The sequence below is a fragment of the Eutrema salsugineum genome, unplaced genomic scaffold (assembly GCF_000478725.1).
Source record: "Eutrema salsugineum unplaced genomic scaffold, Eutsalg1_0 scaffold_1, whole genome shotgun sequence".
Lineage (NCBI taxonomy): Eukaryota > Viridiplantae > Streptophyta > Magnoliopsida > Brassicales > Brassicaceae > Eutrema > Eutrema salsugineum.
The window spans coordinates 9,970,826-9,996,554 of record NW_006256909.1 but is presented as its reverse complement, the minus strand read 5'-3'; the positions used below and the strand labels follow the sequence as shown (position 1 = coordinate 9,996,554).

At 36.1% G+C, this 25,729-nt stretch overlaps 3 protein-coding genes across 5 annotated transcripts; 2 read left to right on the top strand and 1 right to left on the bottom strand.

Moving 5' to 3' along the window:
• Positions 1–1,361: 1,361 nt before the first annotated feature.
• On the bottom strand, positions 1,362–11,312 carry LOC18030139. 2 transcript variants are annotated; one of them, XM_024149399.1, is made up of 36 exons: positions 11,075–11,312; positions 10,890–10,983; positions 10,708–10,799; positions 10,150–10,616; positions 9,852–10,062; positions 9,462–9,761; positions 9,198–9,360; positions 8,840–8,977; positions 8,637–8,718; positions 8,215–8,498; positions 7,974–8,087; positions 7,653–7,897; positions 7,286–7,534; positions 7,017–7,172; positions 6,754–6,894; positions 6,392–6,631; positions 6,109–6,233; positions 5,739–5,856; positions 5,478–5,639; positions 5,247–5,394; positions 5,060–5,160; positions 4,810–4,971; positions 4,638–4,685; positions 4,407–4,514; positions 4,146–4,220; positions 3,984–4,034; positions 3,734–3,880; positions 3,513–3,643; positions 3,291–3,378; positions 3,096–3,155; positions 2,777–3,017; positions 2,542–2,693; positions 2,343–2,413; positions 1,929–2,085; positions 1,611–1,824; positions 1,362–1,521 (listed from the first exon to the last, which is right to left on the bottom strand). In XM_024149399.1, the coding sequence occupies exons 1-35, from the start codon at positions 11,228–11,230 to the stop codon at positions 1,660–1,662; spliced, it is 5,442 nt and encodes a 1,813-aa protein (XP_024005167.1). In that variant the 5' UTR covers positions 11,231–11,312; the 3' UTR covers positions 1,362–1,521; positions 1,611–1,659. The 2 variants fall into 2 exon arrangements, with proteins under 2 accessions (XP_024005167.1, XP_024005166.1); XM_024149398.1 differs by lacking the exon at positions 1,362–1,521 and having other exon boundaries at positions 1,567–1,824.
• Positions 11,313–19,254: 7,942 nt separating this feature from the next.
• Positions 19,255–22,315, top strand: LOC18030138 (calcineurin B-like protein 1). Of its 2 annotated transcripts, none has more exons than XM_006414146.2 (9): positions 19,255–19,431; positions 19,851–20,030; positions 20,440–20,522; positions 20,832–20,891; positions 21,008–21,116; positions 21,203–21,255; positions 21,521–21,601; positions 21,709–21,821; positions 21,950–22,315. In XM_006414146.2, the coding sequence occupies exons 2-9, from the start codon at positions 19,952–19,954 to the stop codon at positions 22,011–22,013; spliced, it is 642 nt and encodes a 213-aa protein (XP_006414209.1). In that variant the 5' UTR covers positions 19,255–19,431; positions 19,851–19,951; the 3' UTR covers positions 22,014–22,315. The 2 variants fall into 2 exon arrangements, with proteins under 2 accessions (XP_006414209.1, XP_024005807.1); XM_024150039.1 differs by having other exon boundaries at positions 19,269–19,431; positions 19,857–20,030.
• Positions 22,316–22,484: 169 nt separating this feature from the next.
• Positions 22,485–24,753, top strand: LOC18030137 (pentatricopeptide repeat-containing protein At4g17616). The gene has a single exon (XM_006414145.2). The coding sequence runs from the start codon at positions 22,649–22,651 to the stop codon at positions 24,683–24,685; it is 2,037 nt and encodes a 678-aa protein (XP_006414208.1). The 5' UTR covers positions 22,485–22,648; the 3' UTR covers positions 24,686–24,753.
• Positions 24,754–25,729: the final 976 nt, after the last annotated feature.

Genomic DNA, 25,729 nt, shown 5'->3' with positions numbered 1-25,729 from the left:
TTACACTCACTATACTTCTATTTTCGAATTTTGATTTTGTGGGTTCTAAATTTCTACTCTTGCATGTGCCCATTTGGTGCTTTATTTGTTTGAATACTCAAAAAATTATGTTAAAAAAAAAATAAAAAAATGCCCAAAACATGCTCATGGAAACCAAGCCAAGCGATTTCGTCGAGATCTTACAACAACAACGATTGGAAACATCAAATTCGATACTAAAGTCATATCAAAAAAGTTTATCAAAGGCTCACGTTTTCAATATACAAAAATGAATCCGAGTAAGTTACCGAAATTCATTGTCAACATAATCATTGGCCAGAATAGAGCTAGGATTTTAGAAAACATCAATAGCATAGCAAATTTTGAATTTTACTGTATGGAAATGCACATGTAATATTTGTCCACAAATGCAGTAGAGATCATGCTCCTTCCAAATTAGAATTATAATGTGTGAATCATCATTGGCCAGAGTAGTTCCATTGCCGAGATCATCACTGGTTAGAGTAGAGCTAGAATTTCAGAAAATGTTATGATTGAGTAGAACGAATTTGAATTTGAATTTTGATGTTGAAAAATAAAACAAAAAATTGGTAAATTATGAAATTACCTTTAATGTTTGTGGTTTTTGAAATAATTTTTGATTTTTGTATTTTAAAAAACCAATTTATTATCCCGAAGATTTTGGTAAAAATGATTTTCCATTTTTAGGAAACTAGTTTTTCTATAGATTTTATCTTTCTACGTAAAAACTAGAATCTTTATTTCTTGTGTTTTTCCCATCAAGAGATTGTTCACTTTTTTTTGTTGCAAATTTCACAAATCTACAGAAAAATCAAAAATCAAAAGCTCAAAATCTAAAAACTAAAAACTAAAAGTCAAAAACCATAATCAAAAATCTAAAAATCATGCAAACATTCATGGCCTAAATCTAGAGGCGCGAATATATATTACTCAGTCTTAAAAGCGTATCATAAAGGTTTAAAAAATAGTTTTGGTATTAGAAATCAAAATTTATTCTTTGCCACAGTGGCTTTTATGTACTGATCAAACGAGAAGATGACAACGAATCCAATAATCATGTTATGAAGCCAAAGAGTGATTGTGAGAATTTTAGCCAAGGATTATACTGTACACACATACATATATCATGGGGTGTCAATCAAATTAATATGTCAACTGTTGTGAATTCGATAAATATATAGAATATCATCTAGTATCATCTAATATCATTGGGTTCAAAGAAGTGAAACTTCACAACAAAGATTCTTACTTTTCTTTTTTTACTGTAATAATTAGTCAAAAGCTTAAAGAAATGGTTCAAGTTGACATGTTGTGATGTCGAGATGTTAAGATTACACACACACACACACTAAGCTAAAAAAAAGCACAAAACTTTACGACCCAGTGATTATGCACAGAAAACGCAATAAGACGTATTTACCTTTTTGACAATAGGAGATGAGATAACAGGGCCGATTTCGATGGAGAGTCTGTTTTCTCAGGCATGACTGATTCAAATCTCTATCATTGAGTTCATCATAATTGGGTTCAAAACAAGGGAAATTGTAATTATTAGCAAATGTAATATCAAGAGGTTTTAAGATGTTTACTCAGGCAATACTTGACCTCCAAGTACTCACAAGCAGAGAAAAATTTGAACTATTGAATGCGTTGCTGGCGAGTGTATTCCCATAGAGCAATGGCACCACTGACATGAACGTTGAGAGACCTAACAACTCCAAGTTGTGGGATCTCGACACAAGCGTCCAGTACATGGATTATATCCACAGGTATGCCTTCCTTTTCACGACCCAGCACCAAAACCTAAACAACAGAGACCAACAAGATCCAGTTAGTTCCGTGGGTAGGTAAAGTCAGGGGAAAAAGAAAACGTTTCTTCTTTGTTGTGCCCTTATTGAACTTATTACCGTCTTCTTTGGGAATTGATATTTGTCCAGTGAAACACTGTTAGCTGTTTGCTCCAGTCCCAAGATTGAGAAGCCTTCTCGTTTCTTTTTCTCCAAGAACAATTTTAAACTGTTCACGGGGACTTCCATAATTGGAACCCATTTCTCAGCAGTCACACTGCAGAGTGCAGACAAGAAAAACTCTTGTAAATGGACTCTCAAGGGTAACATTCTTATAATTCAGGAGTTAATGTGATGGGTTCATGTTTTCAGATTTATTTAGAATTCTCGGCTAAAAATTTCTTGGCCACTTTGCAACACACTTCAAATTTACTGATCCATTTTCACTCTCCTGTATTCTAAGCAGATCCAACAGCATGAACTTGTGCTGTCTTTTAAATATACAGTCAAGAGACTTGAATATATGAGTCATACCTGATTAGTTGGAATTGTTTGTCGTGTATTATGTTTGCATCTGCAACAGCAAGACCTGATGCTTTAAATATCTGCAAAATATGCAGAGAGTAGCTTGTTAAAACTGTACTAGATACAACAATATCAAGACACACAACTTTTTCTTGTCTTCCTTTGATTGTCAAAATGGAAGGAAAGACAAAGAAAGTAATAGTTATACCTCGCATGTCCGGGCTAAGCCAGCCAGATTAGGAATACGATCAAGCAATGAAGCCACAAGGATCAAACTCTGCCGACCAGATTTCAGCCTTTCGACCTCCATGCTTCTAGATCTTAAGAGTTGACTCACGAGCTCGTCTTCCTTTTCCATCTCTAAAAAGTTACCCGTGTTAGTATGGCGCAGAGAGGCTGTACATAATCTTGAGAATTAGGCAGCTATATAAATATATTCATACCAAAAAGCCGCTTGTAAGTTTCCCCGTTTTGGAGCACAGAAGTTGAACTAGCATCTTGCTTCTCATGTTTGGACAGAGTGATTTTCTTCTGGAAGTCCAACGAAGATGGCTCAGAAAGCCTTTCCTCATCTGACTTGGACATGATCAACTGACGGTTGGGCTCTTCTTCACTCTTGAAGCCTTCATTCTTAATGGTAACGATGTCCTTTGCCATGGAAGCACGGAGATCTTCCCTTACATCCTGTAAGACTTGAAGATAAGACAGAGAGGCACAAACTACTCAAAACAAAAAAAATTCTAAATTATGTTTGTTGCTTACATTCAGAAAAGAAATCACGTTATCCATGAGGCATGTTGGAACACATTCAAACTCACTTTCCTGCACAACCACCACAAAATTACAATATTATAATTTTAATAATGTGGTTATTAGGCTGTACGGTAATTTTTGAAATGTCTGAATGTTTAAATTTAGATGTTGGTGCAGGATCTACTTGAAGATTGCATAGTTTACCTCAACACGGTTGACGAAAACACCAGCTGGAGTAGCAGATGTGATGGGATCATAGGCATCAAGATATCCTTCCATCGACGATCGCAATCTAGAGCAGGAAAAATGATTCACAACTGAATTGGTGTAATAAACCAAAACCTTCTAGATGGCTTTGTCCACAAAACTAAGATCGTTTCTATGACCAATATGAAAAAATATTACCATACTAGTAGAACAACACACCTCGAACAATCAGGATTCTTGTCCAGGTAAGACTTCAAATTCTCAAAAGAAAGTTTCTCCAACGAAATTGTCTGAGAAGATGTGGACTCCACGGGGGGAAACAGTCTAAAGAGAACCCGATGCACTAATAACTGCCCAACCAAAAAGAAAATGGAATGATATACAATTTAAGGCCAACATCTACCAAAAGAAAACAGAGATGGCATATATATAAGACCAACCTGGGTAAAACCACGTAAGCTGTGATGATGAGAAGTTAATAACGGAATTATCGGTGGAAGAAGTTCTCTCAAATGTGTCTGTTGAGCTATCTTTTCGGCATGAAGGATGACATTGGCTGCAATGAAGACATAGGAAGAGAGAGCTTGCTGCGTATTTAGAGGAGAACATCTATCAATATGTTGAAACTGAAATCTTCTAAAATTATATTCAATTAGTAGAACATTAATGTGTATATTGCACATGATTTACCTGAGCTTTAGTGTCATAATTTTGTAGTATGGGAACTAACTGCTCTTTAACCTGTTCAGAAAAAACCAGAAATCCACAAAATGACATCGCCCATTAAGACAGGAATTCGTATAGAGTTTGATTACAAAATTGTTTTTGGAAACACATTGTAAAGTTATTTACCAATGCTGGGAATGTCAGGTAAATGTTGATGGCAAATGTTTCCAGGTATTGTCGAACAGCAGGCAGGTTATTTCTCTGCACGCAAACCAAACACAAATCAGCTTTACTTCAACGTGGAAAAAAAAAAAACAAAATCCAAGTCAGACACTTGGATAGTCAACAATGCCTAAAATGATTTTCCTATATTAGTTCCTGACTGAATGATTTCTCATGGATAAAAAATGTGGGGGCCATCACTTCAGACTGTTTCTGTAAACTTACATATAAGCATATGTGCAAACTTTCCATGACTTGGCCGACAATGTCATTGCTGACAAAACGCGACATAATGCATATCATCTGCCAAGCGCGTATTTTCCGTCTATGGATCTGTTACAGAGAAACCAGAAACTACAGTCAATAGTGGTTCGTCACTTTTAGTGATTTACCATTTACCAAATGTCCATCTAAAACTCAATAAAGGAAAACAAAGGAAAGAAATGCAACTCTTACAGCACTATACTTCTTGTAAAGCTCCTTTGCCAAGTCTTTATCATGCACCTGCACCCCAAAAAAAATTGATCTATTTAGATGATATGATCAGTGCATATCATTATCAATCAGAATATCAGAAGGCTGACATGCCTGCTAACTGTATTGGTGAAAAGTAACAAACAATAAGTACCGCTGCATCAAGAAGCTCCAATAGAAACAATTTTCCAGCCACAAGAGCATCCTGATAATCTTGATTTTGACAAGCTGGTTCGGCCATATAGGCCAAATCAGCCAGTTTCTGAAACAGACCAGCGACTGAGACACGTGCATACAACTCCGTGTTGATAAAAACCTGAAGAAAAAGGCAGAACATGTCACTTCACTGAGTCAAATGATTCAGCAAAGTTACCAATCCATCATCAGCTAAAATTGAATCTTACTTCAGTCAGTTCAAGGTCTGGATTTTTTGCCAATAATGATACTTCAGTTTTTGCATCATTGTTGTCAGATAATTCAGCTTCAAAATCCTCATCGAATGCAACTAAAATCATAAATCAAACGGTAAGCAATTCAATACAACACAGTCATTGCAATGACGGCTTAATAGAAATAAACTAAATCACAGACCAGAACCATAGAGAGTCAGAAGCTTCAATTCTTTAATGTAGAACTTTATCGTCCTAGGGTACATGAGCCATAGTCCTGTTAGATGCAAGGCCGCAAGACGAATTGTGCGTGGACTTTTTTGACCTTCCTCAAGTATTTTTTCAACAAACTGTGAAACAAGTCATTTCCAATAAAGACACATTTTCTCTGTTGTTCCTTCCATTAAATTAACTAAGAAGGATAGATGCATACCCACTTCAGCGGACCATGACCATCTTCAGCTATGTGCATGTCTTTATTATTAAACAAAGAAGAATGCAACACAGAAGACAAAAGCGCAGCAATGGGTGCAACCCTTCTTTTCTTGCAGCTGATATGTAATATCCAACCTGATTTGACCAACTGCCACATCGTCTGCTTGCAAGGCATCACAAGATATACAATATATATTAATTATTCGCAAAGGATGAAGACAAATTTCCATCCAATCTATAGCAAAAACCATTACACAACCTGAGTATCCACACCCAAGAAGCCATCCAAAGATGAACCCCCAGATGCAAGTATCCCCAAAGCAAGTCGGACAGATTTCAGCATAGGCAAAGCAGAACTCTCCCCAGCATTTTCAAGGCTGCCAAATCGTAAAGGGAATATTAGAGGTCAACAAAAAATATAAGCATGTCTACATCCGAGAGAAACATAGCTCTTTCATCTGAGATACTATTAGGTTTTAACTGCAATCTACTTATGTGTCTTTAATATTTGTATCTGCTCACAAAAATAAGAAAATGCCATAACAACAGCAAAAACGAAGGCAACTTTTAATTCTTAAGGTACGACTGCTTAGAGAATAAAACTGAATCAAGTTTATCACATATCCCACCTCTCTACAATATCATGAAAGATGCTTGTAACTGTATCATTTGAGAAGAAAGACTTTCTATCTCCTGGAATACGTCTGGCATCAAGATTATGCATGATTGATAATAGAGACTCCACACAAAGCCACTGAATCAAGTACAAAAGGTCAGAATTTTTCTTTAGCCTTCCAAAAACAAAGGTCAGAATTTTTCTTTAGCCTTCCAAAAACACAGGTCAGTGATAAGACGATCTAGTAATATCTATCATTCCACTAATCTATCAACTAATCGAAAATTATGCATTACCTTCCAGCTAAGCAGAACTGCTCTTCTACTTCTTGCCAGAAGTCCTGCTGTGAGAAGATGGTTAATGTTATGGAGGAAAGCCGGAACCGAAACTTGTAACCAAAATTCACCATCTACCATGGCTAATAATGTATTATCGTTTTCAAAAAGGTTGAAAGTTCCAGCTGAGCACAAGGACGCAAGTGCATTCAGTACTGCAGCTAGTCCTTCAAATGCAGCAAGATAGACCTCAGCTTCAGCCTGGTCCGAAACAAACATAATGAATTAGTACAGTGTAATTCCAGAGAAGATACAAGTAAGATCAGAGCTTAACACAGTTCATGCATCACATCAAACTTGAAAATTCATAAGAATGGCATTACCTCAGAATTACAAATTTGAGATGCTATGGTTTGCTGGGTGAAGTTCCAAAAGAAAGCCAATGCTAATTTGAGTTCACCACCACCACTAGTGACTTGAGCACAGTATGACGAGATCAACCCAATAATTTTAACCGACGTTACCTGCTCATCATAAAGCACAGACATGAATCTTTCTTCAATGTTGTAGACGTGTTACTAGAAGGAACTGGGCTTATGGAAATTTTACTATAAAAAAAAAAGAACAAGAAGAAAAGATATCATACAGCTTCTAGTACAGCTGTTGTAGTAGGAACAGATAGCCGGCGTTGACTTGGACCCCCTAATTTTCCTATGATAGAACCAGAAAGAGCTCCATTCTCCACAGTAGTGTGAGACCAGAATATAGAACAAGATGAATCAGCAAATGAAATTAGCTCCTTCTGTATTGTCAAGCCAAGAAAGAAACATCATAGTAAGCCAAGTTTGAGAAGGAAAATATATATCATCGTCTGTCAAGAAAATTTGAAGTGTTGGCACACTGTTTTCTGTTTACCAGTATCGATAAGAGAACAACAGCAAACTTTTCATTCAGAACTGTAGCACTGCCAACGATCTGCTTGCCAGTTTTCTCAACAGAGCCCATGCACGAATTGCTTTTCTCCGAAGAACTAAACTCAGAAATTCCAACTTGCATGTTCTGGAGCTCTAAGAGCATACTCAGAACAAAGATTAAAAACTTCGCAGGTGCCCGTTCTAAATGGTTCTTCTCTTGGAAAAATTTAATGGCTCTATTTTGCACAAACTGCAGAGATCAAGGGGATTGTCAAATTTGCAACGTACACCTAAAAGTATTGAATGAGAAAAATAACTACCAGAACTTTTTATCTTGCTGGTCAAGATACAAGTCAAAGACCACTAACCACTATGATATCGGTGAGATGTTCTTCATCAGTAATTATGAGGAAAAATACTCTTGCCCATCGTTTTGTTTGGGATTCCCATGCCTCCAAGTCTTCATCATCAAAACCCTCAACATGATCACTGATAAATCCATCCAGATACTCATAAAGGCTCGCTAGAAGACGAGTGCCATCAGAACAGTAACTGTTGGAAGTTTTTCTGTTGCACCCCTGGAGCCATTCTAGCATTGTTTTGCGCAACGAACCTGACATGGAAGAAAGCATAGTAGTTAGACGATGAAATTGCATTTAATTTCCGTATGTGAAAAGTCTCCCGCTCACCATTATGGTCAGTAAACTCCCGAGGGATTGCTGAAACAAACTGCAATAGTGTTCCAAGAGGAACATTACAAGGGTTCACCACTGAAGCAGCAGTTTCCAAGACTTTTTGATAAACTAAAAAGTGGAAAAAAACACAGTACAAAGAATGAGTTTTAGAGTGATTAATATCATGAGGGAACCCCCAAAATTAAAAATTACAAATACGATATGACTAAATCTGAAAAGCTAAAGGATCAGCTACCTCGAGTACGGTATTTGTGATTAAAATGTTGTCTGCTGCTCTCTGCAATAAACTTCAAGACATCCAGTATATGTGACATATCATCTCGACTTAGATGTTCAATAGAAGGTTCTAGGGGAGTCCCGGAGAATCTATTTTCAAGATGCTCCATTTCCTTGTTCCCATATCCTCCAACCACATATGCTGTAGAAACAATGCAATGTGCGAGAGCCATAAATCCAGCTCTACCAAAAGACTGTTTCTTTGCAAGAGATGCTAGGTTGATCAAAAATCCAACCCGATTCCTATGAAATGAGTAAACAATTATACAAGCATAATGATAAAACTTTATGGTTTAATAAGTCACAGACCCTCGAGAACATATTCAGCCACTTATGACCATTAACATATGTACATGAAATCACAATCTTGAAACAGCCTACCTTGGGTTGAGGCAACTTGTGTACGCACACACATACTGAGCTGCACTTCCAATTGTTCTTGAGGTATAGTTTCCTCTGAGCCCTGGGAGAGCAGAATAAGCAAGAATAACTCTAGTTATCACTTCAGCAAGATGACAGTACGACAAGAGCTCCAATTCAATTTATTGAAGACATTGGAATACATTTTTCCAAGAACCACTTACCGAAATCCCTGTGGTGTACAGAATCATTCAAAGCCACTATGAAAGGCCCAAGAACGAAAGTTTGGGACATTGATTGTGTACATGTTTTGTATCTTTTCCACTCAATCCCCAAAAAAGACTCCATGACCGTGCACCTGACTACAATTTAAAATAGATGAATGAGCAAAAGAATAGAAATGAAACGCAGGTCTAGATCACTCGAAATGTGTTGCTGCCAACTAGGATACTTAAATTAGTAAAAAGAAGTTTGGCTTAAATGGGCCCTCTTTAGATAGTGATTATATCATATGTGATGAGCAAGTGTAAAATTTGTTGAAATCTAATTACACAATCTGCTGCTCCAACAAGAAAACAGTACCTAGAGGGTTATCATGACGAAATCCCCGATTCCAAAGAACCTCTAACCAATTAAATATTTCATTTTCTTCATCTGGAGTTTCCATGTGACATTGATGAGAGTTACTACAATCGGAATTCAAGGAACCATCACATCTGAAAGATGACTTGATTAACAAATCAATCTGCAAGGTGAATCAAAAAATAAAAGTAAAAACCAATGAGCAGAGGAGACAAAGTATCAAGACCAGAAATTATACAATCACAAGAGAAATAAAAACCTGACCTGGTTACTCCATGCTGCCTCTACAAGATGAGTGCCGTACTCTTCAAGCATCTCATACAGGAGCACAAAAGCTTGCCACTGCTGCTCAATAGTCAACCCAGAGTCAACAGAGCCAAACCATTCTCCCACACCAAGCGACTTGGCTTCCTTCTCTGCCCACATCTCCTTTTTTGTCATAGCACGATGAACTGAATTCCCTTCAGGCTTCTTCTCAGAACCGGTCTTACTCACTTTACTTATGGATAAAACTGATTTCAGTATATGCAATGACTGCTTCCTTACTAAGCTCTCATCAACTACCTGAAAGGAAATATTTTGTACTTGTGGATGATCCTATTGTGGAAATTGGAGAATCCGTAAGTATATCGGGTTTTTTTTTTTTTGCCATACCAAGCCTTTCTTGATTTCATCCCAAAACTCTTGCTCGGATCTCAAGTCAAATTCGACAGCGTTTTTTTCTGCGACAAAACTTTCAGTTCCGTCCGTCCAAGAGCCAGAAGAAAGACACAAAGAGAGGACACTGTAAGCATCCCTTCTCTCTATTGATCCAACCGAGAACAGCTTCTTGCAGCATTCCCAAATTCGTTTTTTGAAGCCATTCCTGGAGTTAACAGCTTTGAAAATCATAACAAGATATAAGAAAAACTAACCTAAAAAAAGCACATAATTTTTTGGCTCTTAGCCTCACCTTGAAAGCATGTACATATTTCCTTGATGTGAGATCTTCAGAGAGGGCTGAGAAGAGAATGCCTTGAAGATAGCAGGGAGGAGGAAACTAATAGCACATGAACGATGCTCTACACTTTGTGACAAAAGCCGCTCACTCATATTACACAAATCCCAAAGTATACCAGCTGCAAAATTTTCCATCTTCGGATCTGCTTGTTGACTTTGAAAAGCAGCATTCAGTATCAAATTGAGGAGATGGCACGACAGTGGAATTGGAAATGCTTCAGACAAAGATACAATGTAGTTTTCATCCAGATTCACTGCATTCAAAGAATCACCAAGCAAAAGCTCGCCCCATTTAAAGAAATCTGATTCTTCTTGTTGAAGCATTCCCATCGAAACACCTACTGATCTCAGTAGAAATGGAACCAAGCTAACTCCTAATGCACTAGTATCGTTCACAACATCAAAGAAGGATTGTACAATCTGGTACAATCAAACAAAGAAAGAAAAATTAAAAACCGACAACATGATCAATAAGCTCAAGGAGAGATCAAACAGCTGAAAAAAATTTAACCTTATTGAGCATATCCAAGTCATATGCACGAACCATCTTCATCAGTGGAATAAACACCCTCCACACAAATAACTGCAACGCATTATGATTATCTGCAGTACCTCAAAACCCTCAATTAATCAATTCTTGAATCTCAAAGACACCATACATACATATCCGCAAGATCCAAATTTGAAACTCACCAGAATTCTTAAGTAGATGACAAAGCCCAGCCACCAATGAAGCAATGTGGCTGCAATCATCAGAATCAAATTTCTTGTCCCCTTTTATCGTGTCCTGTTAACAACATGGAAGAAGAAGAAGCCCTTTTCAATTTCTAACCTGAAGCCAACAATGCCGAAGTGTGAAACACTAAATCGACCATTACCTCCAAACGAAAAGGAAACTCGTCGATGAGCGATTCGAAAAGGGCAGAAGGAGATACGCCTGTGGAGCTTAAAACACAGTCGAGGAAAGCAGGAACAGCTGCTGGAGGAACCTGTCTGAAGCTCAGCGACAGTGAAGTAATCACAGAGGAATCCATTTCAAAAATTGATCAGTAAAACGTAAACGATTTTGAAATTTGTTCATGGACTTTGTTCTCAGAAAATCCCTCCCTCTTAAACCCTTTTGGCTCCTAATTTCGTTGCTAAGGACAGATAAACCCTAGTCGTATAAGAGGGGAAAAAACATAATTTTCAAAACATATCCCTAGACTTCTCGTATTTTACTTGTATTGCCTGATACTTGTATTTTCAATGTGGGCTTGATTTTTTCGATATTCATCAAACCAAATCTTTCACCGAAAATAATTATGAAGAATTTGGATATTGTGGTTCAAAACTTTTCGATATTCCGTAATACAATTAAGAGGGTAGGGTTAGTGCCTTAGTGGTAGTTCGTTGGATTTTGATAAACAATAAAGATGAATTTGCATTGAAGAAAGCCTAGGAAGTTAGAAGATGGATTTGCATTTTAATGTCCGTATGTAATTAAAAAGTCTCATTATGGGCAGTAAACTCCCCGAGGGATTTGCTGAAACAAACTGCAATAGTGTTCCGAGAGACCAAAAACAGTACAAACTTGCATGAGAAAAAGATATGCATAAGCAATTTTGCGTTTTTTATTCCAAAATTTGCAGCTCAAATCTGTTCCAAAGGGGGAAAGTAAAGCCGTTACCGGGAATTCAAATTTTCCCTGTTTGTTTTCAGAAGAAGTTCAATGGCATCTGTGTAACCTAGCTGTAGAAAATCTTTCTCAACTACGTCCTTCACTAATAAGATTAAGAAACAAACATAATATTAGCCAGTGCAAACTACATATTATCCTTTTCTGATCACAAAGTGGGGTTAGAGGGCATTCACTCAAGCGCTGAATGATTCCTTTCTCAATCCATGAATCAGAAAACTCCATGTCTTCCTTGCAATGATCAAGAACGTATTTAACCTGTCAAAGTATCAATAGATAAATTATAATCAATTTAAGCCTAGATGGTGTTACAAAAACTGACAAGCTCATATATAGTTTGAAGGAAATATCAAGTGAAAGAGAGCAACATACAACGTACTGGAGGGTTTCCCAAAGAAGTCCTGAAGAGTAAGACAGTCATGAAATCTGTTACAGCTTAAAGTTCGTCCCTTACCATTCTTAAGATATACAAAAGATATGGAGCTGGAAGAGACCAATCGATCAACCCATCCCTTTGTTTTTGGAATTGCATCAATGGAAGAATTGGTGGTCCCATGGAAGCTGGGAATCTAAAAAGTGAAGTATCGTTTAGGTGTAATTATTATTAAGCCTTCCATGTGGAGTTGAGAGTTGTAGTACTTGGTGAAAACAATCAAGCTGTTTATGAGTTATTACTGAATAGTGTGATGTTGAGAGCTAAGGTCCTTACGAGTGTAGTGACACAGAACTGTTCTCCAGCTCCTTCACAATCCGCCGCTGTAATAATTGGGCTTGCCACCCAGACAAATCCCCTTTCTTGAAAGAATGTGTGCGTAGCATATGCCAAAATATTCATAACTCTCGCCACCTGAAACAAGATGTTTTGCATGTTTAAGAATATAGAAATTCGGGAATTATAAGTAAGTTCACCATCAAGGGTCAAACATAACGGCCGAAGCAATTTTCAGCATAAAAGTACTAGACAAACAACAGTTTCTAATAAGAGCCAAGTTTCTATTTTTGAGATAATACATTAAATCGGCAGTAAAGCAACACAAAAAAAAAAAAAAAATTGATATGATAAAAAGGAAAGTTGAAGGCAGTTGCTCCTTAGAAGACAAATCAATGGCGGAGAGAGGTGGCCACCATTGTTTTTTTTTTTTTTTTTTTAAACGGCTAGGTGGCCGCCATTGTTTGGGAATTTTGGATTGCTCTTAGAACTTTATTTGGATGAACCATTCACCCGACCCGATTTGTATAACCCGATTTTTGTATATCCCGCCCGTAAAATTTCGACCAAACTAAGTCCAATGACAAAAAATGGAACATGGCCCATTTAAAGCCACATCTGGGCACGACATTGTGTTTGACATGTCTGAATGAGTTTTGACTAGTTCGTTTTCTACACAACATATACCTTGGTTCAGCCGCAATTACAATCTTCAGAATTGGTCTTAAAGAGGACATTTCCGCGAGCGCACAGAGAAACATGAGCGACATTCTTTTGGCTGGATGCTTGGGGTCTGAAAACCAGATACATTGTCCCTACTAAGCATCCAAGGCTCGTTCCAAATCCACCAAAACAAGCCGTGAGAACCATGGTAGAAGTCATGATATATACTGTAAAGAGATATCTGGCCCAAGCCCAATGTTATTCAACAAGAAGACATGTCAAAGAAAAGCCCATGCGTATAGGGTTTCAATCCAAGTTTAGATTCATATAAATATGATGTTTATGTTTCTAAGTATTGTAACTTTGGCTGCGTGAGCAGCCTCCCCTTTATCATTTTTCAGATTAATCTAAGAAACATTGTGATCTTGGTGTTCATTTAAAGCTTTTTCCTTTTTTTACTTTCTTGCACAATAAAGCTCTACGGGCTATTTCATTTTCTATGTTTGATTTTCTATGAATCTATTCTTGGTTTGAAATTGTCTTCATGGTATCAGAGCTTCAGTCGTTCTATGGGATTTATGAGTTTTGTTCAACCAGTTTATTAGTCTTCTTCATTCTGAAATCTTGAGATGCCACGCCAAGTGCCTTTCATCGGAAAGTTTTTTCTTTTTGTATCCAAGACTTCGCCTTTTTCAAAAGCTCCGCCAAAGCTCCGCTGCTATTCCTCAAAGATGTCAGAGAGCGTGAGTAAGAGGAGAAGATCTGAGTGACCAAAGCGAGCATTGTTTGGTCTGAGTTATGATTCAAGCCGAAAGGTAATGTTTCTGTTTTTCCTAGCGAGATGGAACTTTTGTATAACGTGAAGAGGATAGTGTGGCTAGTTATGATGGTTGTGGTCTGGAATTGAGAAGCTAGAGTGAAGTAGGTTGCTGTTGGGTTTGATAAGGATGCGTTGTGGATACAAGTTATGTTGATTTCTATGGCAAACAAAAAGATTTATAGAATGCACATAAGGTGTTCGATGATATGCCAAAGAGGAAGGCAGAATGATTAGAAGCAGTTTGTAGTTAGCTAAAGGATGAGAAGTAGATAGTCAGTGGAATTTCAGTTTCTGTAGGAAAAAAATTCTTGTTGTCATGAGACAAATTAGGGGAGTAAAATGGGTAAAGGATACCCAAACTCTAAGTGAGATAAAGAGGTCGAAAATACCTCTGAGGAAGATTGACTAAGCTCTCCAAGTATCAAAGAAATACCTCTGAGTGAGCCATGCAATACTTTCCAAGTATTGGCCTGCATAGATCTCACACCAATCTTTGCTTGGACTACTCATGCTTCTTTCAAAGCCACTTTCATTTGCGTGACTCAAACTTGTCAATGATTTCACCCGACGCCAAGTTTGCTGGGGAGTGTAAAGAGATATCTGGCCCAAGCCCAATGTTATTCAACAAGAAGACATGTCAAAGAAAAGCTCATGCGTATAGGGTTTCAATCCAAGTTTAGATTCATATAAATATGATGTTTATGTTTCTGAGTATTGTAACTTTGGCTGCGTGAGGAGCCTCCTCTTTATCATTTTTTAGATTAATCTAAGAAACATTGTGATCTTGGTGTTCATTTAAAGCTTTTTCCTTTTTTACTTTCTTGCACAATAAAGCTCTATGAGCTATTTCATTTTCTATGTTTGATTTTCTATGAATCTATTCTTGGTTTGAAATTGTCTTCATATACTTGGCATCAGAAATTATTCATGATAATTTTTTTCATGAGACTTTTAATCATTGTTTTTATCTATTTGTCTGCCCAATTTTAGCACTTTTGCAATCATATGCCTGGCGATCTCATTGCTAAAGAGATGATATTAATTGGATTGAGATTTTCATGTATTGGTGAACTGTTTCATACGTGAATATAATTATTATTATATTTCATAAAATTGTTTTGTGTTTCTAGTGTAATAGAATTGGTGATGAAAGTATGTATATTTTATTAGTTGGAACCAAGTTTAGATTTATGCAATGCTAGCTTTTTTTTCTTGTCTCTTGGAATTTTCTTCGATAATTAAAATATTATTTATAGGAAAATATATCAAATTATATATGAACAGTAAATAAGTATACCTATATGTTATATTTTCTTTATTATACGACTAGGGTTTAAGAGACTGAGAGATTTTTTCATAACTAACTTAATACTGACATCAATTTTGTTACTTTTTTCTGATTTCAAAGAAGCGCAATGGACAAATGTCTAAATACAAATAAAACTTTATTCAAAATGAACAATTTGAGTTACGAGAGTACAAATTTTACAAATGCTTTTTATGAAACAAATGTCTCTTGCAAAATTAACAATTTTTATCAACTCTTATAATCAAAACAATTATCTATGAAAATCTAAAAAGTAATTGATTATTTATGTTTAATCAATAATAATACCTTCTTAGTAGGCTAATTTGCTACCAAGTTTAGAGTGAATTCTATATGTGACATGCCTTGGATTTTATTTATTTAGATCTTGGAAAATCATCTTTGTCGAGTTCCATAAACATGATATGGGGAAATTGTGCAGTGAATAAACACACAACACTCGCCTCATATGAAAATCAATCGCTAACTGGACAACTAGTCATCAAAGGCGTCTTTAGGGAAGACCAAAGCAGACAAAAGGGGCCATCAAATCATGACTCACTTCTCATCAAAGTCCATAGCAGATTGAAGTCTTGAACAATGGGGCAAGGCGCTTAACAGAAAGTCTTCATATGATCACCCAAATACGTTTTGGAGCTTGAAATCCAAAAGAATAAATTAGGGAAAGTCAAAGTAGAGAAAATGATAGAACACTATTAAAATGGGTAGAGATGCATACATGAATGTCTTAGAAAGTACAGACAGATCATACCACCGACCCACAAAACTGGTGTGACAATCTAATCTTGAAAACAGCATCGTTGTACGCTCCCAATGCAGATGCAAGCAGGGTAGAGCAAAGTGTGAGGTAAACCTGCCAAAAAAAAAATGATTCATTGATAGCCTACTATGTATATACGTTGTGTGTGTATAAAAATAAATTTAAAAATGTAGAAAATATGAATAAAAATAATAAACTTGTAGTGAACACTAATTTTTTCAATGATCTACAAAATTAGATTAAAGGCCTAATTTTTGTTTCCGAACAAAGGTCTTTCTAAAGTTTTGAGACCTCCCTGCTTCTTGTAATCTTAGAAAATCATCTTAGTCAAATTCCATTGGCATGATCTGGGAAAATAAAAAGGTACAATTATTTCTCCCTACCAAGCAACTTTTATGTAGCCTATTTGTCCCCGTTCTTTACCATATAGATAGTTCTTGCAATTACTTAGCTAATCATGTTACTTTAGTGGCCTAAATAAAGCGTTTCTATGAAATACAGTAATGAGTTCATAATAAATTAACATGCTGGTAGTTTAGGATACGTTAACAAAATTGAAGTTGGACGATGTTTGATAGGTAAGGTTACTGAGATCGCAAAGGAGGACGATGTTTACGTTGGGAAATTTGGCTACGCAAGGAGAAAGAGTGAAGAGCTTGTTGAGTTGGAGAGATCCAAGGTCAACGTCTTTGTGTTTTAGCGTTCTGTTTCAGTGTGTTGTTGGCTGTGAGCTATTGGTTTCGTCTCCATGAAGTTACTACTGTTCATGTTTCATGCGCGTTCTTCATGAAACATTCTATGGTTAGGTTTTTCTATTTTTTAAATATACCTTGTATTCCTCAGAATGTAACTAAGATTTAAAAGTTTAATAAGTTTTGATATACATGATCATTAAATATTATATTGTTGATACGTCGAGGAGTATATAAGTAAGATTTAAAAGCTCGTGATTGATGACTTGCCAACTTTGGTAAAACGATCTGCAACTTGATTTGTCTCCTGTGGAGAGTAATGAAACCCCAATCTTGTGAAGAGTGTTTTGACGAGTTCGATATAGAAGTCTTACAGTTTTCTTCATTACAATCGATCCGAAAAAGTTATCTTGTATTTAAAAAGAATTATAATAAAACTATTGTTCACCGACGCGTTCCCGACACGTCCGGTGACCATGTCAAATAGTCAATTCAAGCCAACCATAGAGTGATTGATTTGATTTTGAAGTATTATAATTAAGTTAAAGTAATTGGCCGATTTAACAATTAAAAGACTAAGCATTCGACACATGTTTATGTTGACGTATTGAAACGTTTAAGTAAATCGTATTACTTTTGGATGTTAAAACATTTTACGTATCAATTTTAGTTTTGTATAGATCCTACTATCCTAGTGTAGTTTTCTTTTTGGCCGGCCTGTAGTTTTCACTCTATCTTTCTGATTATTTATTCTTTTATTTAATTTAATTTATATTCATCTGAATAATTAAATGACATATTTTATATATAATCTGAAAGCATCAATAATCCGTGTAAATTAACTTTGGGAAATAACAATTCTAACAAATGTAAACTAGGACTCCTAGTCTAGGAGTATGACGTGAATAAATGTTCGAATTAAAAATTTGAGTTGTTATATTATACTACGATGAGAGAATAAAACTATTAATTATTTACAAGATAGCCATTTTTATAGACCTTTAGAAAGTGGGGTTTATTCGAGTAACGGCCGAAGGATCAAACCTACTAATCATAATCAAACAAATTAATATATAAAATTGTATAGTCATTTTGAACGATAATCACGAGGTCAGGTCGTGATTAAGGTCCTCAATATGTCAACCTTTGCCTGCCACGTTGCAGACCGGTGTATCGATTTGTCTGCAACTATATAAATCATAAAATTATAATTTACAATAAACAGGGATTCGAAATATTATAGAAAATTAATGCTCAAAAAATATATATAAGATAATAGGCTTCAAGATCTATTTAGTTAATAAACGTATGTTAAAATCAACTAATATATTGACAGATAATTACAGCTAGAGCCTATTCTCAGTTATCAACGGTATCCTGTAAATATCATTTTCTGATGGATTATTGATGTGTACAATGGGTCTGTGTGTTGAAGTGTCCAAAACTCAAACAAAAGTTTAGTTTTGGTTTATTTATCAAAATAATATCAACGAAAAATAGGTTTAATCAACACCTTCATTTAAATATACAATTCGTTTTGTTGGGTTTGGTCGAGTTTGGTTTCTTTAGTTTTTAAAAATGAAATAGTTTTCACCTAGTAAAATATTTGAACTAATCTCTAATCCGTGTATGTATCATTTATAAGTAGGTGTTAAAACTTAAAACCAATATACTTAAAATAAAAGAATGAAAAAGCAAAAAGAGAAAGAAATGAAAAGAGAGAAAGAAGAAAAAAGAAAAGAATACGCAAATGAAAGAAGATGGTTGACCACCACCAACTCTCACGTCTCCAGAAAGTAAACAGCACATTACAATCAGTCGAAGAAAGATGTTTCCGGAATTTATTATTAGCGTTTTCTACATCAATCTTCAATATTCGCTCTAAAAGCTATGATTTCGTTTTTAACTAAAATATCTGAAAACGTTAGTATTACACATGGTCTATTGGTCTCGTATATTCAGAATATTCCTAGTGAGGTACCATTTTGACTTTTGGACTTTTTGACTATTAGATAATAATATGGACGGATCTTTTGAATTTTCCGGATGAGATGGATATTTCATTTTTGGAAAAACCGATTTTTGGAATTTCTTGCCCAACAACAACCAATAAATGTTTTTTGTATACACCATAAATATTTTTCATTCCACCATGCAGCAACGTGTATGCTTACGTAATTTTAAAAAGTTAAAAAAAGAATTTAAAAAAAAAAACAGAAGAGAAATTGTATTTGTACCTAAATGAAAAAGTAACAAAGAGATGAATGTTGAGGTGTTTGGGTACGGTCTAACAGAAAATACACGAGGATCTATTAACTTCCAGAACTGACTCCCCTCGCACGCGTTTATGAGAATCACACGTGCGAATTCCATCTTATAAGCCGCTACTTATTTCCCTTAATTCTCCCCAAAAAGAACACAAAAACACCCAAAAAAAGAGTAATTGATATTAACCGTCCGATTCATCCATCTTTGCCATCAACGTTCACCAATCCCTACACACAGATCGTCGCCTTCTCTTTTGCTGTTTCTCGCTCCTCTCTCTCTCTGAATCTCGCCGGCTAGCCATAGCCGTTCTCTTAGGTGGTGAGTGTTTGCTTATGATTTTTTCGATTTTTTTTCTTCCCGTCGAATTTCGTGGTTTTTAGTTTGATTTCTGGGCTGCGTAATTCTACATTTCCCTGTTTGATTTTTTTTTTTTCCCTTCTGGTTTCGAATCATGGTTTACTTTTGATTTCATTTCTGTATTTTCTATGTTACGAACTCGAAGAACTCTTTATTTGATGCTAATTTGATAGGGTTTAGACTTATATACCCAGAAAATTTTGACCCGAAGTTGTTGAGATTCTAGAGTTCTCTTTCGTTGCTTCAATTTTGTTTTTTACGCTCCAATGAGTCTATTTGATGTTTTGCTTCTGTTCAAATGGTCTTTGTTCTGTCTTTTGTTCCAATCATTGTGTTCTGTTTGAAATTTCTAAAAATATGATGTTTGTGATTATTGGCAGTAACAGTATCAAATCAAGCTTTAGCATCTCTGAAATCGCTGAATTAGCCGTCGGATTATCCTCTGTCTTCTTCCTTCTGCTTCTCGCGGTTTCATCTGTAAATGGGCTGCTTCCACTCAAAGGTAGCCAGAGAATTTCGAGGACACGAAGACCCTGTAAAGCTTGCCTCCGAGACAGCCTGTAAGTTACTTTCGTAATTAGATTCAAAAGGCTCCTCTAGATTCATTTACGAATCTGCATGCTCATTTGTTTTCTGATATGAGAATTATCAGCTAGATTATATCCTTCTTCCTCTGCTCATTGATCTAGTTTACATGTTTTTGGATTCATTAGCTTTCTGTTCTGTCTGTTGAAAAAGGGTCCTTCATGCATAGTCAACATGTTTCAAAGTTAGTTCATTTTATTCATGTTTCGACATGTTACATGTTACCAATACCATCACCTAATTTGTTTTTATTCATGTTCACAACCGGTTTGGGTTACTGTTTATATATGAATACAAAAACTTGCAAAGTGGATTAATTTCTTTGTTTGTTCGTGGTACTTTTTGTTTTGATCTCGCAGTGTCGTTTGTTTTTCTATTTTCCAGTTAGTGTGAGTGAGGTTGAAGCATTGTTTGAGCTGTTCAAGAGCATAAGCAGTTCCGTTGTTGATGATGGTTTGATAAATAAGGTACAAAGATTTGATAATTCTGTTTCTTTGACCCCTTTTTGGATCTTTTTTATGACCCCACCGGTGTAAACTTTTTTCCTCTTTACGTTATTCATCTACAGCATTTTGTCCACTTAGTTGACTTTAGCCAATTTTATTTGAGCAATAATGATTCTTCCATGCTATCTGTCTATTCCATATTGCACCAATTCAATGTATTCTATTACTAGCCCGGAATGTTTGACCTGAATTTAGTTTATTTTATTGATTGCTTTCATGGCCCACCTTTTTTTTTGTAATATAAAAATTTCCTTCTTCACGTGTATGCAGGAGGAGTTTCAACTTGCATTGTTCAAGAGCCGGAAGAGGGAGAATATATTTGCTAATAGGGTAAACTCTTAAGTTCCTCAGGCTTTTTGACAAATTTTTTCTTCTTGAAGAGTAATCTGAGGTTAATCGAAAAGATGTTAATGTCCATTAAACTAAAGAATTATGCTTCATTGCAGATATTTGATATGTTTGATGTTAAACGAAAAGGAGTCATTGATTTTGGGGACTTTGTCAGATCACTCAATGTTTTTCACCCCAATGCTTCTCTAGAAGACAAAATAGATTGTAAGTTGACATCAGAGAATCTCATATCTATTGTAAGTTGACACAAGTGAAGGGTTTTATTGATTCTGGTCTACGATTTTTCTCAGTTACATTTAGGCTTTACGACATGGACTGTACGGGTTTCATTGAACGCCAAGAGGTAATTAATAATATCCTGCCTCTGTTTCAACTTATTAATGACCAATATTTAAGCTGTCTAAATGATTTGTAAAAAGAAAGCTGTGGAACAGAGTAATTTTGGTGTTCCAGAGCCCTCTTCTTGTTGAGGTTTAAATTTAGAAGAGTTAATATTACTTAGTTAGGAAATCTTTGTCAGCAAGAAGTTGGAATTGATGTTGTTGATCACGCATCAGTTACGTAATATCATTGCAGGAAATCAATAATCGTGTGTGATATTTTTGCAGGTTAAGCAAATGTTAATCGCCCTTCTCTGTGAATCTGAAATGAAATTGGCTGATGAAACCATAGAGATAATACTAGATAAGGTTTGTGGTCCAATTTAATTATAGAGTTTTTGTATATTTACAATAGATTATACATGTGAGCTAAAGTTTTAGTGTGGTATCTTTTCTTTCATTTCATTCATGAACAGACATTTGAAGACGCAGACGTGAATCAAGATGGAAAGATTGATAAAATAGAGTGGAGCGATTTCGTGAACAAAAACCCATCATTGCTTAAGATAATGACCCTCCCATATCTCAGGTACTTTGGCTTTTATAGTAAACCAAAACTCAAAAAATAATATGAGTAAACCAAAACTCAAAAAATAATATGAGAAATGAAATGTTAGAGAAATTTTATTAACGTATAAATACATAAATATGTGCCAGGGATATAACAACAACGTTTCCGAGCTTTGTCTTCAATTCGGAGGTCGATGAGATTGCCACATGAAGAATCAATCAAACTGGTTTGCGAAGAACTATAGCAAAGACCAATTCTGAGTTGATCGGTGTAATCGGCATCTGTTTGCAAACACAGTAGAGCAAATTTTATTTTTTGAAATTATTATTTTCTGGGTTCCTTTTTTTATTCCTCAGAACAGTTTTGAAATCCTTGGTTTAAGCTTTAAAAAAAAAAATGAGCGTAATCACCAATCATGTACTTCATATATACTTAGGAAATGTAATGAGTTTTTAGTGTGTAAATATCACATTTATACGTTTGTTCATTGAAAATTTGAAAGTAAGAAGACTACAAGCTTTGTTATGTTGTTGGGGGTCTGATTGTTCCAATCAAATCTTACTAGCGTCAAAATTGTAAATGAGAGATTTTGTTGAGCCCTTTACCGCAAAAGCAAAAAAGATACAAATGTTCTTGAACCCAACAAAATTTACGGTCTTGCCACTCCCCGTCGGACTCCAGTGTTGGTCTCTTCTCTCTCGACTCCAAGTTTTCAGCAATTTAGGGCTCTTTCTCAACTGGAGAATTCTTATGTTATTTTTTCATTTTCTTGTTTTACTTCGATTTGGGTTCCTCCAAAGCTAGATCCTTTCATTGCTAGATTCTAGATTGGGAGTTCGAAATTGATGTTTAGGAAACGGAATTTAGTTCTAGAATCGTTGCGTCGATTCGATCTCAGTAACGTAGAAACCCTAGGGGAAGCTTTGTGTAGTCGTATAGTTGGTACACCCTCGAAACCGGCTCTGTTCTGCACTAATGTTCAACCTGCTCGATTAAGCTGGGAAGCTTCTTCTCAAGTGATTCTCAAGAAGAAGCTCGAAACAGCTCTTAAGGATCACCGTGTAGATGATGCGTGGGATGTGTTTAAAGATTTCAAACGGCTCTATGGTTTTCCGAACAGTGCGATCATGAACAGGTTTGTGACTGTGTTGTCTTACTCGTCTGATTCCGCTTGGCTTCGCAAGGCTGATGATATGACTCGTTTGGCATTGAAGCAAAACTCAGGTCTGTTAAACGGAGATGCTCTCACTAAGCTGTCTCTTTCTCTAGCGAGAGCTCAGATGCCTGAATCGTCCTGTACCATCCTTCGTACAGTGCTGGAGAAGGGATATGTCTTAACCTCAGATGTGTTGAGGCTTGTAGTGATGCACATGGTGAAAACAGAGGTCGGGACTTGTCTAGCTTCGAATTATTTGGTTCAGGTTTGTGATCGCTTTTTGGATTTGAATGTGTCGAAAAGAAATAGCCGCACCGGGAAAGTCATGAAGCCTGATACGGTCTTGTTTAATCTTGTACTCGGTTCTTGTGTGAGATTTGGTCTCTCTCTCAAAGGCCAAGAACTTATCGAGCTAATGGCAAAAGTCGATGTCATTGCGGATGCAGACTCGATTGTGATCATGTCTTGCATTTATGAGATGAATGGTATGCGAGATGAGTTGAAGAAGTTCAAGGAGCATGTTGTTGGTCAGGTACCGTCTCGACTTCTTTGTCACTATCGGAAACTTTTTGATAATTTGTTAAGCCTTGAGTTCAAGTTTGATGATATTGGTTCTGCGGGAGGGCTTGTCTTAGATATATGCAAGAGTAAGGACTTGCTCTCGGTTCAGAATCTTGGATTTGATTCCGAAAAGCCTCGGGTTTTGTCTGTTGGTTCTCACCACATCAAATCCGGTTTAAAGATTCAGATTTCACCCAAGCTTTTGCAGACAGATTCATCTCTTGGAGTGGACATTGAAGCAACTTTTTTCAGTTATTCAAATTCCAAGCTTGGTATCACAAACAAGGCTCTTGCGAAGTTAGTTTATGGGTACAAGAAACGTGATAATCTTCCCGAGCTATCAAAGCTTTTGTTTTCGGCTGGTAGATCTAATTTATGTGCTGATGTGATTGATGCTTGTGTTGGTATTGGTTGGTTAGAAGCTGCTCATGATATTCTTGACGACACGGATTCTGCTGGCCATCCCATGGAACTGGCGACATATAGGAAGGTCTTGTCGGGTTATTACAAGAGTAAGATGTTGAGAAATGCCGAAGTTCTTCTGAAACAAATGACGAAAGCCGGACTAGTTACAGACCCATCAAACGAGATTATGGTTTTACCAGAAACCGAAGAGAAAGACAGTGAAAACACAGAGCTCAGGGCACTCTTGGTTCAAGAAATCAATGCAGGAGAACAAATGAAAGTTCCAAGAATGATCTACGAGCTAAACTCGTCCCTCTACTACTTCTGCAAAGCAAAAATGGAAGGAGATGCCGTGTTAACCTACAGGAAAATCCAGAAGATGAAAATCCCACCAACTCGCCAGAGTTTTTGGATCTTGATCGACATGTATTCATCTCTTGGCATGTACCGGGAAATCACAGTCGTGTGGGGGGATATCAAAAGGAACATGGCGAGCAGGAACTTAGAGGTAACACAAGATCTGCTAGAGAAGCTTGTGGTGAACTTTCTCAGAGGTGGGTATTTTGAGAGAGTGATGGAGGTTATCAATTATATGAAGGACAAGGATATGTATAGTGATCTAACTATGTATAAGAATGAGTATCTTAAGCTTCATAAGAATCTATATAGAACCTTGAAAGCATCTGATGCTGTAACAGAGGCTCAAGCCCAGAGGGTTGAGCACGTCAAGGCCTTCAGGAAACTAGTTGGTATAGTATGATTGTATTTATTTATCCCTCCCTTGTATTATAAATTCAAAACCAATTATGTGTCATAATTATGCAAAACAAAGGTTACTTCTTTTTTCGAGAATCTAAGATCAAAACAAATCTGGAATATTTTACTGTAAAACAAAACCTGGAATCATAATGTATTATAATAGCCTTGGCTTCTTCTCACCTTCTTTTTCTGTTGATCTTCAATACGGTATCTCTCATGGATCTCCTCTCTCCTCCGTTTCTTAGACATTTCTTCATTCTTAGCTTTCTCTGGCTCGTACAGTTTCCTCTTCAGCTGCTCTGAAAGATGTTACATTTGCAAGAGACATTTATCCATTTTGAATAAGTTTAATTCGTATTTAGACATTTGTTCATTGGACTTCATTGAAATCAGAAAAAGCTGACAAAATTGAAGTCGGTATTGAGATTAGTTATGAAAAAAATCCCTCCTATTAAAATATAACATGCATATACTTCTTTACTATTCAACTATATAATTTGATATATCTTCTTATAAATAATATTTATTATTAGGATTACATAAATCCAAACTTGGTACCAACTAATTAAATATACATACTTTCATCACCAGTTTTATTATTTTGGAAACGTAAAATATTTTTATGAAATACAATAATAAATTCACGTATTGAAAATTTCAGTTCAATCAATATCATATCTTTAGCAATGAGATCACCAAGCGACTACATGATTTCAAAAGTGCTAAAATTAGGCAAATAAATAGACAAAAACAATGATTAGAGTAGAGACGTTACCAAGAGGAAAAGCACACTAAGTAACTGCAGTAGACTTTTAGTCACCAAATGGTTTGTTTGTTCTAATTAACACAATACATTATCAGTGTTTCTTAGGTTTTGTATTACCTCTTCGAATGCTGGAATCGATGATGATGAAATCAAGAGCCAAAAGAAGATAACAATGAAGGAAGACATTATTCCGCCAATGTAAAAGTAGAATTTACGCTTTGCAAATTTTTATGCAACAGCAAAACAAAGGCAGCAAATGGTGATTCCTACAAAACAGGT